An 18828-nucleotide genomic window follows, 5' to 3' on the forward strand; every position below is an offset into this window, starting at 1 on the left:
CCAGCCCTCCCTGAGAACTGTCCTGTTGATCTTTATTGAGTGTAGTGACCTTGTGTGGCAGGGAGGGCAGTGCTACACCTCAGTGAATAGCGGGGGGGAACAAAGGAAAGAAAAGATGTAGAAGGATGGACAGTGGAGAAAATACATGTAGTGCTTGTAGGAACTAGCGGAGTGCAGGGTTCTGTGCTTCCCAAGTCACCTCACTCAAGTATGACTGGGTACAGTCATCTCTGGAGAGATGAGAGAGTCCAGGGGGGTAAGGGTGTCCCAATGGAAGGAGAGAAGTCTGCCATAGGGCACGTAGTGATAGAGTGAAAACAATAATCCAGCCTTTAATAGCCGGGACTCATCAATTCTTTTTGATGTGATCTGTGATATACACACACTTAAGATAGGATATAATATGATATATCGTATGGGTATAATATATGCATATAAGTACTTGACTATGTAAGATGTATTTGAAGTGCAAAGGTGACAGATAGTAAAAGGTGACAGGTAGATTCAGTGCAGTGCAGTACTTGTCCTGCTAGATCTTAGTGCTGCATTTGACACTATTGATCACAGTGTTCTACTACAGTGACTTTAAAGTGTGATCAAGATTACAGGAATTGCACTAGACTAGTTTGAATCATATCTGTCAGACAAATTTCAGTTTGTCCATGTAAACAACAATTCTTCTGTATATACCAAAGTAAGATATGGAGTTCCTCAGGGTTCTGTGCTAGGACCAATATTATTCACATTATACATGCTTCCCTTAGGCAATATTTTTAGAAAGCATGGCATAAACTTCCATTGCTATGATGATATTGCAGATGATACCCAGCTATATTTATCCATGAAACCAGATGACACTAATCAGCTGGTTAAACTCCAAGCATGCCTTAAAGCATAAAGGCTTAGATGACATATAATTTTCTACTTTTAAACTCAGACAAAACAGAAGTCATTGTATTTGGCCCTAAACATGTCAGAGATTCATTTTCTAATCAACTAGTTTAATTGGATGGCGTTACCTTGGCCTCCAATACTACTGTGAAAAACCTTGGTGTTATATTTGACCAGGATATGTCCTTTAATTCTCACATAAATAACTCCAGTCGTCCACTCCTACCAGATGAATAATTCACCAACCTGCCCATGATTCCTGTTGTGCTCACAGACACCACACTTTGTGCTACTTTATTTTATTATTTTTAAAAAATTGTTTTTTGTTTTTTTTTTGTTTTTTTAGTTGTTCCTAAACCATTTTTGTGCTTGTGCATGTGTCAGGCAGCATTCTGCTGCAGGATGAGAGTCATTGATGTGGGGTGGTTGGCATGCGTCCTGTCAGTGGTTTTAAGGTTGTGGCTGATTGTATGAATGAAAAGCTGAAAGTCACCCTCAACCACCAAACAGCCTAAACATGATTTGTGTTCCATATATGGAAAAGCACGGTGTGTCTGGCATTAAACAAAAACAAATGAACGCAGAAATAGTTTTCTTAACGCTTTACAGCCGTTTTAGGTCTGCTTCACTGAGACATAGACATCAGACTATTGCATAGCATCTGGAACTAAGCTACGAGGAGACATGTGAGCTGTAAATTATCCTTGAATTGACAGAGTTGGTAAGAAAGTTCCTGCTGTTTAACACACATAGTACATAGAGCTCCAGTAGCTCAGTTGTCGATTCATTGACAAACCCTGAACAGACTGTGACATTTACTCTAGGCGGTTTCCTTCTAGTTACTCGACTCAAACGGCCTGATTGTTAGAGAAGGTAACAGTGTCAGAGTTTCATCATCAGCTTGTTGTTTACATTTTACTCACCTGCTTAACTGCTGGTGTCATTTTGCAGTGCACAAACAACACAAGATTTCGAGCAGGACAACTGTGGCCCGGTGGCGACTGCAAACAATGGGAATAACAGATGACAGCATAATAACGACAGGACGACGTGAGATCTGCAGTAAAATATTTAAATCAAGAATAAATCACAGCTTAAAAAAAATCAAAATAAATTCCACATACTCCATGTTGAATCATACAATGCAATATTTATAATGACAGATATTAAATTATTTCTTTATATATGGCATGTCTGTACACACTTTAGTATAGCCCCCAACTACAGTACAATTTCTCCTGTCAACTTGTCCAGCTCTTGAGAAGGGAATTCATATAAAAGTGAGCGTTGATCGCTCAATGTGAACACAATGTCTTTCAACAACAGCAGACAACTTGTTTGCTTTGTTCAATACTTTGCTGTTCTATATATATATATATATATATATATATATATATATATATATATATGTATGTATTTTTTTTTTCCGGAAGGGATGAACTGTAGTAATTAGTGTGATGGCTGAATAGAAAATGTCCTTGTCCTTCATTAATCAGTCGTTTTTTAACAGGCTGTTTATCGTCTGTTAAATAAAGGTCATATAAAATAATCTGTTAGAAATCAGTGTTCTCGATAAATGACACAGGAAGAACTCTTGGATTTTCACTGCAGAACAACTGTACTGTACCCGTGCTGGACCAAGGATCCTATGACAAAAAGGAATCCTTGGATTCTGTGCTCCAGTTCCAATCCAAACCATTCGGTGGATTTGGTGAAACGCATGTGGTCACATCATGTTCACTAACAATGCTGATTCCATTGTCGGGTGCTAAAACAACGATTAGAGAAGGTCAAGCTGTTCTCTCAGACATTTGGAGTACAGGAATCAGGTCTAAAGTCAACATCTGCAACAAACACTTATTTTCAATTAGTCTTTATGAATAAAGGACAAATTAAAATGTCACAAAAAGGATATGTTTCACATAACAGAGAACTACAGTCATTTTATTTAGCCTGAGCACATGAGAAACAGAGAAACTGTAACAGCATGGTTTCCCATTGTGTAAGTTGGTGGTCTAGAGATGTGCAACTATATCATTAGCAGGACTAGCTTAGTAACTGAGAGCTTCTTCTCCAGCTAATGAACAGTTTCCTGTTCATGCTGCATGTATAGTTTCATTAAGAGAATGAAACATGATGTACTATTTAGCCTTTGTACATTTTTATTGTACATTGTACTCTACATTTTATATATATATGTGTGTTATCCCGCTTAGATCATGGCCTACAATTAAATGATTCAATAATGTGACACAAAATAATGATTGAAAGCGGTTTTATTAGTGTAAAATTAGCCTGTCAGTTGCTGGGATGTTCTGAGGTGTGTTCTGTGTATATATGTTGGGTGCTGCTGGCTACCAGGAGCAGCGGCCGACTATCGAGACATAAACACCGCTGAATATTGGTGAGTGACCAGTCAGAATCGAGTATAACCCAGATTGTTCTAAATATACATGTACTACATACTGTATAGTACTAGAACAATTTCACCGTGCTTGTTTGGTGCAAACGGAGATGCAAATACGACATGGCTTGAACAGCACAGGTACAGTACAGCACTATTAACACAGCAGAATGCAGAGCAACTTACTGCAAGACTTTCTTACGTCTCAACTTGCATTCAAACCCTCAACCTCAACACGCACTCATCAGCTGCTCCTTCATTTAAAATGTTGTGATGATGTTAAGAGAGGAAGGTCACAATGATCTGATATTAAATAGGCACTACTAGTAAAGATCTGAAGAACACAGAGTTCTGTATTTTCTTCCCTGTTAGCTTGTTACGTAATGTACCAAAGATCAGCGCTATTATCTCATCACTGCTACAGTTGACAATGTATGAAGAAGAAGATCCTGGGAAAATATTTTTATCAAACGAAACTCTCGACCGCCAACCTGCCTAAACGGCTGCCTAAACGGCTGCCTAAACGGCTGCCTAAACCTGTCTAAACTTTCATGGATGACACAACACCTAGTTTGAACACACAAAAAAGAAGCGCAGTGTGCATTAGACTAGGACTAAGGCTTTACTGGGTTTACGTTGGAGGCTGTTTAGTTTAGCACTACAGAACCAACAGAAGCCGCTAAAAGAGTTGAAAGCAAAACTCCACACTTGTACAACCTCACATTGTTTCCTATTTTAATGAGTGACAGCACGGAAAATGTGACGTTTCATTCAAGCCCACGGCCTGCTGTTCAGAATGTAGAATCTAGTCTGTGTGATTCATTATTTGTGTAGCAGTATCCCAGTTACGAGGTTTATGCCGTTTACAGTGTTCATGACCCCTAGTATCCTAACCACTGAAACCTGCCTGTTGGGACCTGTGATGCACCCGCAAAAGGAAAGGCTCGGTATTCTTTACGAACAGGTTGCCAACGGATTGGTTTCTTTCAGTTTAATCAGTTTTACCAGTTTCCATAATCGGTATACCTCCTCACTGAAACAATACCGCACTGTCTTGTGCATCCCCTACTGCTTGTTTTATTAGCATTTGTGGATGGACTTATTTTTGCCAAGGGATAATATTAATATCACCTTATATCAGGTGTGCTCAAAGGATAAATTCAGATTTCATGTTCATTCTCTCCATTCATGTGCAAGTACAATGTAGTGCAGTACAATACGTGTCCTGGGCTTTCAGTGTTCCACCTGCTGAGATGATGCTACAGGCTAACTAGCGCTGCCAAGGCTACATACATTGTTTGTGCTTTCCATTGGCAGCCTGCGGTCACCACCACCGATGCCATTTTGCATATTTTCCTTTGCTCTTATTCTCCCTTTGAGTCTTTTCCATCCCTTCCTTCTGCACAAAGCGTTCATTTTAAGTTTCAACACCTGTTCCATCAACTTGCTTCTTTTTCAGAAGTGTTAGTTTTTCCTTTTTAAAATGTAGGTAAAGTCTGTCACTCATGCAACATTATGTTATGATACAGTGTACTGTACAAGGTTGTGGTTAAGGGCAGGGCTATTCCAGGTAGATGTCCTCTGTAGGGCACGAGAACTCCACAAACTCCTTATAGTACAATTGGAAGGCTTTCCTGCAAAACACAAACACACAACACAATCATTTATCAGCTTTATTTAAAAGTAAGCAAAGTTTTATCCAATGGATAAACCGCGCAGTGAAAACGAACAAGCCAGGATAGAAATGTTTCCATGGTGCAGTAAAAAAAGTGTGATTCGGTCATTGATAACACGGCACTTTGGCGCTGCTGGTTTCTGTATTCCTAATATCTTCATGCTTCATCTAAATGTTGCGTCTGTGCTGTCAAGTTTGCAGATATTGTTACCTCGCTGTACGGAGCTGAGCTATCATGGCCATGGCATGTGCTGTTAACCAAAACACACAAAGTCCAACTCACCCTACTGACTCTGCCAATGGTTTGGTAGAGTTTTCCGACACAAACACGTGACAGGCAAATCTCTGATCTGCTGGGTGCTTTGTGATAAAGCCAAAATACCTGCATGGAAGAGACAAAGGACAGATAACATTCTGTGAGGAGCCATATCTCAGCTAATCATTCTCTCTGTCCTATTTTATCAGTGAATATTCAATAAAACACGCCTCAAGACCAGCCTTTGGCTGAGAGCGTCACCTGCTTTGATCTTTTATTTGTATTTATTTTAACGATACTGATTTACTTTTATTGTTGTTGATGACTCTACACTGTTAAGCACTTTGGTAGGCCTTGGCTTCTTTTTTTTTTTAATGTTTTTTTTTAAAAGTGACACTGACATTGACCGCGAACAGAATTGGCTCCTCGACTGAACAGCTCTGTGACCGCTGCTTTTACTCACTTGCTGTTTTTGGGATGGTAACCACAGAAAGAGACGTTCTTTAACTGGAAGAAGTGACTGCACTCGTTACTCTGTAGAAGGGGAACAGAAAAAGAAGAATTCACGCCTGAGATCAATATCACAAAAGCTGGTTGAGTAGACGCCATTTTGTGATTTACGTCAAAATGTCACACGTTCTCTCAGATTTTGGCTTGATGTCAATTAAAATTGGACTTCCGACTGTTTGATCTGAGCATAAAAGAACAATAAAGATGACAAAATCTAAAACTGAAAGGAAAAAAAAACAATACCAGAATATTAGAATAACTGGCATCTCTTGTTAGCCACATGGGGGAGACATGCCTCGGTTATTATCTGTGGCTCTGCCTTGTCTTCTGACCACAGCCCATGGCGCTGCTCTTCATTTACAGAACGTCAGATAGACAAACGGGAGGATATGAGTCTTACCCTGTCACAGGCGTAGTACTCCTCTTGAACTTCGAGCTTGATGCCTTTCACACTGATCTCCAGGATGCAGGAGGAAGGCGGGTTGTACTTCACTGTCATCCTTCTGTTGGTGGCAATCTGAAAGACGAGTGAGAAAGATGAACATGTAATGTAAAGGATTCTATGATGGAAAACAGCCCATTGGGATTAAAAATAAATAAATAAATAAAAACGTATAACTCGTTTGTTGCTGTTTGTCGTACTGCAGATATTTCGCCTTTTATATGCTGTTAACCACTTTAATTTTAATGTGGATTGTGTTCTGAGTGTTGACTGTACCTGCCTAGGCATCCTTAGGCATTTCCATTTCACTATAATTAGGTTATGATTGCAATCGAATGCATTCATACACTCAACAAACAAATGTGCACAACGTGGGTTATTTACCTTCTGCATAGCTGCACACAGGACATCGTTTCCTTTGTGGTAGGGCACCTGAACTGAGCCCAGAAACTTCAGCCGGTATCTGTCCATCCATTCACCGCTCTTCACTTCTTTGATAAGTGAGACAAAACACATGGGATGAGATCCATATCCAGATAACTGACCATCTCTTACTGGTTTGCATTTGTATCTCTGTTTTATCATATATTTCGCCAGCTTCTCTACTCTGATTTCAGGAGTATGGCACAACAGTTCATGCTTTATTCACAAACTCCCAAACTTTTTTTTTAAGAATAACAATTTAGGTTGATAAAATATTCTAAGCATAAATGTCTACATCTATCATATTTACAAAATATAAAAGTAATGAGTACTAAGTATAAAAAAATCCAACTCTTATAGCTTAAATACAAGTGGACGAACAATAAGTTAAAAAAAAAAAAAAAAAAAAAATAGGTCTCTGACAGCAGACTTGTGGTGCATAGTTTTAGCTTCAGAAGACACTACAGCATCTTTACTAAGACAGCCAGCCTCTGACTCCCAGCAGTGTCAGTACTAGAGTTGAGCCGGAGACTCAGCTGAAATGAGTATGAAGCACTTTTGCCGAGTACGAGTATTATACGATTGAATACGAGTCGATACCTATGTTCGGATTGAATGTAAATCCTCATTGGTTATCTGACTGTGTCTGCTTCCTGTGATAGGCGCCTACACACATACACGTGTCTCTGTGTCCCGCTCTGCTCACTCTGACACACAACAGCTCCCTGTCTGTCAGGTTCGCGGTCTTTTCCATTAACGTTCAGAGTTTCTTCAGCTTAAGGTTTGTTTTTACTCCGGTTTGTACTTACTTATCAACCACTGGAGTTCTGGTAAACGTGGGTTCGTTCAGACGTGGTGCAGATTAATGCGTTGCGTCTCTGCCTGTCTTAGATTGTTTTCTTTTTCCTTTTTTTAACCGTTGGCTGGCTCTAACCATTTTTGTTTTACTTCACGCAGAGTGACACTTTCTTGTTGTGTTTCATTAAAAAATAAAGGTAGTAGTGGTATAAATATTACAAATTAAACTAATCCCAATGTCAGTACCTTTGTAACTCTCTGTGTCCTTGGTCACCTCTATGGCGTAGTACGCGGGGAATATCCCACGGGCGCCAGTTCGCATGTTGTAGCCCTCATACCAGTAATCCTCTGCCTGGACCTCCACCAGCAACGGGTCATCCACCTCCATCTCCAACTCGTCATCATGTCTGGGCACGAACCTGTCGAAACAGGCATCAGCTTTTTATGAGCTGGATGGCCACCTTACACAATATCTTCAAGCAATTATTGTAGAATAACAAATATAGACAAATATATAAAAAAAGGTTACACAGAAATTAGAAACAGATTAAAACTGAGGAGCAGACACTGTGCTTTCAGCTGGGTCTCATGACACCATCATATGATCCGTTTCTATTCATTGATATATTTATCAGCCTGAGGTTTGAATATTTTCATCACTGTAGCTCCAAAATATTGTCATTGTCACTGTAGCAGCTCTAACATAGAAAATGGGGTAAAAGTAGCAAAAGGCAACAGAAAGTAATTTAAAGTAACAAAAGTATGAAAAGTAACAAACAGCAATGAAAAGTAAAAAAAAAAAGTAACAATTATTTAATGGAAATTTTGCATTTCATTTACTAACAGAAAAATTGCTATATTAAAAAAGAAAGAAAGAAGCATGGGATAAAAGAGAGGTTATAAACAAACACTAATAAAAGAAAAAATGCAGAAAAAAGAAAGATCGGCTCAAAAGTAGGATTAAATAGTCACCATATACATATAGCATGCACAAGAGTATTAGGATTATTCTATGATTTTTGTCTAGAATCTATTTAGAACTGTGAATATTAACGTAACTAACATTCATATAATCAAACAAAGAATGAGGTCCTAGATGATGGGAGGGTCAAAAGCATCAGCCCCGTTTAAGTTTACCTGCGTAGGCATGATAAATGTTGAGAAAGTAGCAATCAGCTGACTAGGACAGAGCAGGGAGGAAACATATAGTGAGTCTGAGAGACAAAATAGAGAATAATGAGGAGCTGTTCTGAAGTGATAAAAGTTGGGAGGGAGTCACACAGCTGCAAGGGTGAGGCAGAGGAGGATGAGCGTGAGAGAGACATGAGAGGCCTATGTCAGGGAGGAACAGGTAGGAAGGACTTCCTCTTCTTTCTAGGGCGCTGTCCCAAGGGATTGGATGACCTGAGTGGCCGAGGGTTGGGATTGAGAGCTAAGTCTAAACCACGACTCCTCCCCACCTGTAGCCAACCAATCGTATTCATTTTGTTGAAACTGTTACAATGGTGTGACACAACTGAAAATCATAATTTTCTAGGGCGTTGGTCAAGACTAACTGAACAGACAAGTTTGCATGGATTTCTGTATTTCAAAATATATTTGACTAAATAAATTGACAGCAAGTTGTTATAGTGTTTTTTTTCCAGAAGAATATTACCAACACGCTGACAGTATACATATTTATTATGCAAATTAGGGTTTCACCCACTAGTCACCTTCACTGCTCTGCCACTGGGCTTTAAGCACAGAGTCGACTATTCGGCGATCGCGTGACAGTAACAACACAGACGGGTTTGAGAGGACAGGTGAGGTGGGTGGGTCATAGCAGCGAACTAGCAGCGGTTCATCTAATGAGTGGAGATGAAGCAAATTCTACTGTGACAGAATATGCAGAATATGTAAAAACTGTAAAAAAAAAATACTCATAGAACCTAAGAAAGAGGCAGAATAGAGAAGTTTAGCTCCTATCATTTGTGTCAGGTATAGGCAGGCTTTGTTGACTTCACTGGCTAAATTCGGCTCATAGGGGAAGTACCAGTGGCGTAAACCCCCTTGATAGTGCATTCAACAAGAACATCTCAGTGTCAACAGTAAAGTGGGAACTGATAAAAACGTGGATCCATGTTGGTCTTTTTCTTTTGAATAAATTCAGTCTTGTCAACTGAAATGTGACATCTTCTTCAGTTCTATTTTCCATCACATTTGAGGCTCCACAGCTGGCTTAAAGACACGGATGTTATGGGGAAGCTGGAATCTCTAATCAGATTTAAAAAACCCTGTAAACTTTTTTTTTCATGTTGACGGAGGCATCGCAAAGATCAGCTCCGAGACATGTTAAAAGGCCACTTTGTTAAACTCTAAAACCCTTTCTTACATTCGCATTCAGTGAGAATCATAGATGCCACTCCAGATGTTTGCATGGGTTTAAACTGTAAACTGGATGGAGAGTGGTTTTTCCTCACCTGTAGACTGCTCTGTGGCTCTGGTCCTTCTCTTCTCCGTTTATTATGCAGGAATATAAGCCAAAGGATTCTGCACCTTGAATACCAGAGGGAAAACAATAATGATAAAAAAAGTTTAAAAAAAAAAAGGAAACCATATGGCGAGTGTCAAGTCTTTGTGTAAAGCTCATGAAATGATTAACGACGCTTCAAATTGCAACAAAAGTCCTGCACAGATAAAAACACAATTAGGGCACATTGGGTTTAGTTGAAAGCACACATGCATTCTTTACCTATGAATCCGACCACAATGAGGCGTGAAACAGATGAGCATTGCGTATTTGTACCTGCAGTCCCCTGAGAGAACCCCAGTTGCCATTGCTGTGTGTTTTCTAATGAGTCTGTAAAATGCCTGGATGGCATCCAAGAGAACGGCCTGGACCAACCACACATATACTCACATTAAACCTTCCCCTCTTTCCATCATACTCCGGATACATATGATAAAGTGAGTCAGTTTTAGGGATATGTCCTATTGTTTTCTCATAGTGCTAATCAACCTTATGAAGTTAAATTTTGTCATCCTCCATGAGAGTATCCCATCCTCCTCCCACACTCTCTCCCCCGAGAAGACGCCATGAAGGTAAAGTCTGAGAAAGCAGCGAAGTCTCTACAGAAGCTGTCACGTCAATGCCAACCCACAAGTCTTTCCAATATTATTTGAAATGCTTCACATCAAATCATTATCATCATTATTAAAAATATTTCTGAGAATTTTGTTTTGTTCGTTTTAAAAGGGAGATCTGGAGGACTGGTGCACACTGGAAAAAATGCACAGCTTGCAAGGGAATAGCACAAGATTACAAGACTTCAAAGCAAAAACACAACCTGCCTCTCCTAATAAATGCAGTTTACGTTTAATTCACTACGTCAAAAAAAAAAATGTTCTGCAACAAAACTGGTTTCATAATTAACTGAAAAATACTCAAGACTATAACTTTAAGCAGTCAAGGTAGACAACAATAAAATATTATATTTGGCAGGTTCAATTCAGAACAGATTCATAAATTGTACTGCTGCTTGTGCTATTGCCTATTTCTGTATAACTGCAGATAAATCCAAAAGGCTCAGCTTGATCTTGAATGTTAGATTAGACAGCAGAAAGTGAAGTGGATTCAGTTAACTGACTGCAAGGTGTTGTTGGTTTCCTTCACCCATCAGATCAATGAAAGTGCTGCTGATCTATTTCCTGGTTGTTTAACACCTCAGTTTAAGGTCAACTGAAAGTTTTAAATACATTTAAAGTCAGATAGAAATGTTGATCCATGTGCAAACTGGACGGATGGTCTCGAATACTGTAGGTCTTACTAGTAACACAACAAACAGACCAACCCTAAACACTTCCACCCCCACCATTATTCTTTCAGCCATGCAAACAAATCATTTTAGTTTTATTCCTTTTATAATCACTCGTTCTCATGGGAGCGACTTACTGGAGGAGCGAGAGCGGCCATTCATGAAGACGTTGAGGAACTTCTTGGAGAAGTGCAGGTCAGCTTCTGGGGTGGAGTCCTCAGAGAGGCAAGCCGTGCCCTCTCTCCGCACCCCTCCTATCCGACCGTCGTGCTCCTCCTCATCGTCCTCCTCATACTCCTCTCCGATGGCCGACTCATAGGGGGAGGAGACGCAGTTGTCGTAGACGGTTGCGGAGTCGCTGTCGTCGCTGTATCCTTGGTAACACTGCCGGAGACTGACGAGCTCCAGCTGAGCGTGCTCATCCACCACTAGGGTGTACTTGACTGAGTCATACGAAAGGCCACTGGCTTCTGAGCTCATAGAAGTCCGTAGTGGGGCAGCTCTGCTGCTGCTGCTGCTGGCACCATCTCCCTTTCTTCCCCCCTTTCTCATCCTTCCATCCATTATTATCCTGTCCACATCCTCGTCCTCCCCACAGTAGCTTTCATCAGTTGCATCAACATACTCTACTGACGACCCGGCTCTCAACATGAGGCCGGCCCCCGTCCCCGAACCCTTCCGGCTGAGGTCCAGTGCGAGGGAGGAGCGAGCGGAAACGGCCATGCTGGGTGGAGTGATGAGGGACTCTACACAGGAAGCGTATGAAGGTGGGGGGACATAGACCTCATCCTCCTCAAAGATCGAAGGGTTGGTCCGGTCTGGGAGGGGCTGATAAGGAGGAGGACCTTCTGTGTCGGAGCTGATGGACATGCGGCCCTGCTCAGTCTGCTGCGAGAGGAAAGGCCGGTCCTGCGTGTTGGCAGGCTCCAAGGGGTCAGCGGAACGCTGCACAGGAGTCAGATAGATCTCCTCTGTGGGCTCTAGATGAACATCTGTGTGGTATCGAATCCTCTCCCGGTGGTGCCCACTAGCGTCCGCCTTCCCCGTCGGGTACAGGGGAGCCGGCGTATAGTTCTGCGGTGGCGGCGGCGCTGGCGGCTTCTCCTGAAGCTTGGAACGCGTCGCGGTCCCTGTAGATGAGCCGTGCGAGTGTCCCGAGGTGTGGCTGTGTCTGCAGGGGGCGTCGGTAGAGGTCCCGCGGTCTTTGGTCTGCGCTCCCCCACCGTGCACCTTGTCCTCGTCGCTCAGACAGCTGTGCTCACGTGGAGGGGTGAGGTCGCCTAGAGAAAGGGCAGCCACGGACAGAAGTGCGCACACAGCCACGCAAACGCATGCGCAGACACACAGGCCAGACACACACGCACAGAGTAAATATACATGGTGCAGAAGCGCAGACATAGTCAACAAAATGCACCGGTGTGAAGGCAGACATGGCAGTGAATGCACAAGCAGATAAAATAAAGCACAAACAGGAAGAGAGTAAAAATGGTTAGGTAACGGATGTCGGGATTATGCGGCTAAATCCCCATTACTCATCAAATTCAGAATGCAGCTAGGAGATTGATGTCTTACGTCATAATCCATCGGCAGGAAATAAAGACATGATATTTTCACTGAGTGATACAGAACTGATGTCTGAAATAAGAAGACGGGAAACAAACAAGATATTTAAGGCCAATTTAGGACAATACACCACATTGCCTTTCCTTACCTCGTTTCTAGACAGAGTTTGCATCTTTTCCATCTTTAAGCATAGTTGTGGCACCAGCCCCATTTCAAAAGTACCGGTTCGGCACTGGATGTAATGGATGAAACTTTAACGACACCCATCCCTATGCAAAAAGTTCCCTGCAGAGATCCATAGACCTGAGCTCAGTTTGAATTGCAAATCAGGTTGCAAAGTGATTCAGCACGGTTTTCTCAGATGATCCAAGCTTTATTTGGTTGCTTATAATCAAATCTGCATAGGAGCTCCATTCGTATTTATTTAACAAATCCAAAGTTGTCTGAGAAAAACACTGAACTACACTACTATTAGCCCATTGGCTCAGCACTCGTGTTTCAGGTGTACTGGTTTGCTGAAAAACGAAGGCAAGACATAAGCGTCAAACAGCCACTTGTGGCAGACTCCGAAAACGAGTCTCCACAGACCTTAATATTCAACTGTAGACTGTATAAAGAGGGACGATAGAACAGCTCTTAAAAAGTGAAGCCAAAGCAAGTAGAGCGCCCCCTAGTGACTGGCTGTGGTATAGGTGAGAGGATACACCTCCTCCATGTTAGTGGATGGGACTTGGGCCAAACTATTTTTGACGAATAGTTTCTGTGGTTTCTGCAATAACCCAATGATATATGGGGACGCCTTGTCCATTTTTATGTACAGTCTGTGGTTTAAATACAAGTGCAAAAAAATGTGTTTTATATCTATAGCTAATTACCTCAATCATTAAAATTGCATGGGGACAAACTTCCCTGTTTAAAATATACCAAGGCTTTAAGTTGCGCATGATTAGGGAGTTAGCACTTTGAGTGACAGGTGGGTGTTCTCAGGCGTCGCCTGTTGTTTGCCTTGGCGTCACCCACCCAGCTCAGCTCACGCACCAACGTTTTGACCGTTGGCAGGGCGTTACATGGAGTCAGGCGCTGAGACACTGAGCTTCCAACCATTCTTCAGGCATCCTGAATGGATGATGTCATGGAAGGTTCACCCATTTTTATACACAGTCTCAAGATACTATGCACAGTATGAATAGAAGGCTAGAAAGGCTGTTCACCATGTCCAGATGGTTCCTATCTACACTCTGACACAGTGGCTTGAATAAAGTGAAATAAAGTAAAATAAGCAAGATCATTAATCCACATTTTTAAAGAACTATGTCAAACATTTTAAACCAATAACAAGGTTCTGTCTCAATTTTGCCAACAGTTGGCGGAGAGCTTAGTTAGTCTCGCCTCACATGGTGCTCTGATTAGTGCTGGAAGCAATGAGCTATGACAACTCCAAGCTAACCATAAGCCTGAGCTGGCTAACACACACACAGCACTGCCACAACAGCTAATCCGAGCACTGTCCCTGAGTATGAGAGAGACGCACAGCCTGCAAGATCCATTTAAAATCACACATGCTTTTTTTTTGTGAACATGATCCCAGCTGCCATCGATTTAATGAGAATATTCAAATGAGACTAAATGTCATGAAGAGAGAAAGAAAAGCTCACCTGCTTTAAGGGGAGAGGACGAGCCTGAAACCTTCTCCTGCCAACTGTACTTCTTCCCGAAGGAGTTGTTGTTTAATGTGTCCTGGAAAAAAAAGAGGAAGAGAAAAAGTAGGAAGTGGTGGGAAACATAGATGGAGAGTGCATAGAGAGGAAAAGAGGGGTTCCTGACACAATGTATACAACTTTTGTGTGTCTTTCACTCTCTCTCTCGCACGCTCTCTCATTTCATGCGCACACACATACACACAGAAGGACGCACACACAGACCTTTTATTCCGTTGAATGAGCAGGGCTTCTTTTGTCTGTGCTCCGTGGTGTGCATTTAAAGGGACCAGACCTTTTACCCAAGCTAAGGGAAATGCACACACACACACCCACACACAGTAGGAGACTCTTTAAACTGTTGGGGGTGGGGGTGCCTGTTCATATGACCCATGATACATTTAAGTGCTTATGCCTCCTTTCTTTAGAAATCAGTTTATCCATATCACAAAAAACAAACAATACATCTGTTAGTTGCCATTTATAAATACAGACAAGAAACTGATTCCAAATGTGTTCCACTGACTAATATCAGTGAAAGAGCAGCTTATCAGTGTGTGTACAAGAGGACTACGGGCTGTGCGACCACAGTGAGACCACACCCAACCGCTCCTACTGATAAATGCAACAGAATTGAAATTCAGCCAAAGAGGGGAGAGCAGTGTAACATGTCATGTAGCATGCTAATAACTTGTTATTTTTCCAGTCATTTTCAAGTATGTGGTTTGCAGTGAGCCTGGATTTCTTGCAAAAGACAAGCAGTTAGTAGAACCAACACATTCACAATATCTGAAACAAAAACTATACTATTAGTTGCTTGAGTTAAATGCTCACATTGTGGTCTATAGTGAAAAAATAACTTTTGCTTAAGTACTGTTATCTATGTAATTTCTTTTTGCTACTAGTATTTAAGGGTGGCAGATGAGACTACAGCTCGAGGCTAGCTGGCACGTATGTTCTTCACCCACGAGAAAGGAAATTATTCTCCTTACCAACAGGTGGCAGTAGTCTGCACCCATCCTCAGAGCCATACATTAGAGAGAGTCTGGCCAACTCAACTCATGGGTGCCATGTTTGCTACATCGGAGGGTAGATTCTACAGTGTAACCCTGTGGGGCGGATGTGCTAAGTTGAAATAAATCTCACCATTAACATTAAACACCGGCAATATGTAATTGGCCCTAACTTAAATATCCTAGCATTTACTTACTTTAAGTTTCTTAAATGAGCCTGTAAAATGCTTTGTAGCCCAATCGCCTCATCAGTCACGGAGCTGTGTTCTCCTGAATCCCCTGTATTCATCCATTGGCATTAGAAGTTTGAAATTACTCAGAAAAAATTATAAATACTCACAAAAAGTGAAAATTAAACTAGTCTTAATGTTATTATCATGATTATTGTTATTATCATTATAACATTAGCACGCTAGCCATAACAACTTAGTAGTAACGAATGCAAAGTTATGTGTCAATTCAATTTGGCTATCTACATGTACATACATGCACACATGGGTTTCACAGTATACATGACGGTAGCTGCTATTTTTCAAAGCCTTTAGTCTAGATAACTAGCTAGCATGAAGCTAGTCTAAGACTTGGTTAACTTCAAACTTCATTAATTTGTAAAGCAGTGTTGGGCGTTTTTGAATCAAGGTACACATTAATGGTATGATTTTATTTTTCCTATATAAAACCTTAACAAAGGTCAAAGAGAGACTTTGACATAATAGGGAGAAATCAGGTGGAGTTTCCTGATCCTGTGCTGGAGCCGTAGCACTGTGGCATATTTTAACTTTTAACCCAACTTCATTCTATGTTATTGCCACTTCTCTATGAGTGAATATTGGTTAGATGTATTTAACATGGCACCAATGTAACACGTGACCAGCTCAGAACCAATCAGCATGGTGGGATAGCTCAGACGGGCCATCCCCTAGTTGGCCAGGCTCGTCCGTCCACAGGCAAAACCAGAAGATTTAACAGATAAGGTCCAAAATAAGAAGAACATTCTGTGTGTGTGCCCTTTGTCATTTTACGGCCAATGAGAGTGACCTCTCTCACTTATGCACTCAGCTGGCAATTCAATATACTGAATCAGCTGAAAAGCTTCCAACAGGGATTTGACTGGTGGCAACCACAAAAACTATCACCAGGGGTTAAAAAAAAAAAAAAAAAAAAAAAAAACTATAATAAAAAGACAAGGTATAATGTGATGTTTTGATCCCGGAACGTGGTTGTTTTCAGTGATAATAAGAGCCAAATCTGTATTTTCAGGAAGTGGGGTTTGCAATAATGTCTCAAACAGCATCACTAATGTGACTTTAAGCTTTCAGCATTAACATGTGACTGAGTGACTAACAGATGGAGACTGGGGTCTGATACCAGCACTGGGTGAGAGAGGCTGGAGAGACAGAGATGATAGAAGGGATATTTAAACAGATGGAGAGAGAACTGGAAACTCCTGTGACGACAACGTGTTCAAAATAAGATCGCGCCCTCCTCCTCTTTCCACCCACCGTCCATGACTCACTTCCCATCTACGTTTACAAGGAGGAGACAGAGCAGTTTCCACGGTAACGAGTGAATCAGCAGGTGGAAAATGGCAACACTGATCTCAGTCTGTTTTACTATAATGACAAGAAGATCAGCGAATCTACGTGGATAATACATACGAGCTTGTCAACTAGACGTGTTTCAGATCTCTGCAATTGTTATGGACAGTGCTATTATACATGTTAATAAGGTGGAGCTGTTCAGAGTGTTTTGTTATTCTATCAGTAAGTCATGGCTTGCTTCAAGTGAAAAATGGAGGCAGATGATAAATGAGAGTACAGCTTAAAATTAAAGTGAATGTCTGTTTTTCACCAAATTCAAAATACTTCCAAATCAGATACTGCCACAAATACAGGCATGTGTCTTCAACATAAGTAGCGTTGAACTGCCAGATGAGAGATTAAAGTCAGATTAAGATGGAAGATTCCTTTCTGAGATAGACATCTGTCTTTGTGTTTGCTGGTTGTTCATCTGAAATAAAGCTGTCCTCGTTTGTGCAAAAGCTCACATTAGTCAGCTTCTTTCTGTGTATTTTTAATAATGATATTAATCTAAAACCGATCAGATTGTAATCAGGCTCCAGAGGCTATTTAGTTTAACCACATAAATCAATCTCTTGCCTTCAGATGATGCAGATCTAATTGTGTATTTAGTATTTTACTGATCCACTGACCTGGAAACAGTAACTCAGTATGCTCTGTCTTTTTCTCTGTCTATGTTCTTACAGTAGACAGTCTAAGGATAACTGATTGTAGCTTTTCAACATCGTATCTGGTCTAAGTTTTGTCTACACCACCATTGTCAGCTCTGTTTGAATCATTTGAACATAGGCATGCTGGACGACCCCAAACCCATATAAATCAACTATTTTGGTATAACGTGAAAGTACTGCTTATAAGTACATGTACTGTTTTTTATACACATATATTTTTTTATATTGGTCTATTTATTTGCAGTTCTGTCTTTTTTTTTTTTTAGTGTTTTTACATATATACATATACTTTAGTTAAATAGATTGCTTTCTTTGCACTGAGATGGATTGCATACAGCTTCCTTGTACTTGTGTATAATGACAATAAAGATTCCGATTCTGATAATAAAATGTGGCATTGTGGTCCTCCATCATACCTAATGATCATATACATGCAGTGTGTAGCACTTCTGGTCAGCAGGTATTTCAGTTAGCTTTCACAGGATAAGTTACAATCCCTTGTGCCAAGATCCGAAGCAAAACACCTTTAGAAGCCCAGTCCAACTGAACAAAAAACAAAAAAAGACACCAGCTAACTAGCCTAGCCAACAGCAGTCGACAGTATGTGGTATACAAGGAGTAGAGAGTTAAAGCATTCATTATTACACAGGTTAAGATGTTACAATTCCTTGTACCAAGTTCCAAGTCAAAACACATTTACAAGCTCAGCCAAAGTTGGTAACTAGCAGTCAGCTACCAATTAGCAACCAACAAGAAGACACCAGCTAACTAGCCTAGCCAACAGCAGTAGGCAGTATGCAGCACAGAAACTGTAGTATAACATTTGTGAATATGGCCAAGCTACATGCTACATTACATTAAAAAAGGCCATAAAACCAAGCCATGCTTTCAGGTGCCAATACTGTGATTTGCCCTCCCGCATAACTTTGCTGTCAGAAGAGAATGAACAAAGTCCCAGGAAACAGGGAGACCTCCCAATAAGACAATTGTTAAAGAGCAATTATTTCCTTCATGCTTTCCAGTTCTTGACAGCTCGAACAACACACACACAGACACACATAAACACAAGAACTAAGTGCAGTAGGCTTGTTTCCACATGAAGGAAACT

General features: G+C 41.0%; 1 protein-coding gene across 3 annotated transcripts in view; it reads right to left on the bottom strand.

Annotated features, from left to right (window-relative positions):
* Window positions 1-1947: 1947 nt before the first annotated feature.
* The window catches only part of LOC125005464 (C-Jun-amino-terminal kinase-interacting protein 1-like), a 41962-nt gene continuing 25081 nt past the window's right edge, over window positions 1948-18828 (bottom strand). For 2 of the 3 annotated variants that reach the window (XM_047580822.1, XM_047580824.1), the window contains exons 4-12: window positions 14415-14496; window positions 11334-12476; window positions 9862-9937; window positions 7646-7818; window positions 6563-6669; window positions 6137-6253; window positions 5690-5760; window positions 5254-5352; window positions 1948-4929 (exon numbers count right to left, since the gene is read on the bottom strand). In XM_047580822.1, coding sequence (XP_047436778.1) covers window positions 4857-4929; window positions 5254-5352; window positions 5690-5760; window positions 6137-6253; window positions 6563-6669; window positions 7646-7818; window positions 9862-9937; window positions 11334-12476; window positions 14415-14496 — 1941 coding nt within the window. In that variant the 3' untranslated portion in view covers window positions 1948-4856. The remainder of the gene's footprint in view (window positions 4930-5253; window positions 5353-5689; window positions 5761-6136; window positions 6254-6562; window positions 6670-7645; window positions 7819-9861; window positions 9938-11333; window positions 12477-14414; window positions 14497-18828) is intronic. The other variant, XM_047580823.1, reaches the window with a different exon arrangement.

This window comes from Mugil cephalus, chromosome 3 (genome assembly GCF_022458985.1).
Source record: "Mugil cephalus isolate CIBA_MC_2020 chromosome 3, CIBA_Mcephalus_1.1, whole genome shotgun sequence".
Lineage (NCBI taxonomy): Eukaryota > Metazoa > Chordata > Actinopteri > Mugiliformes > Mugilidae > Mugil > Mugil cephalus.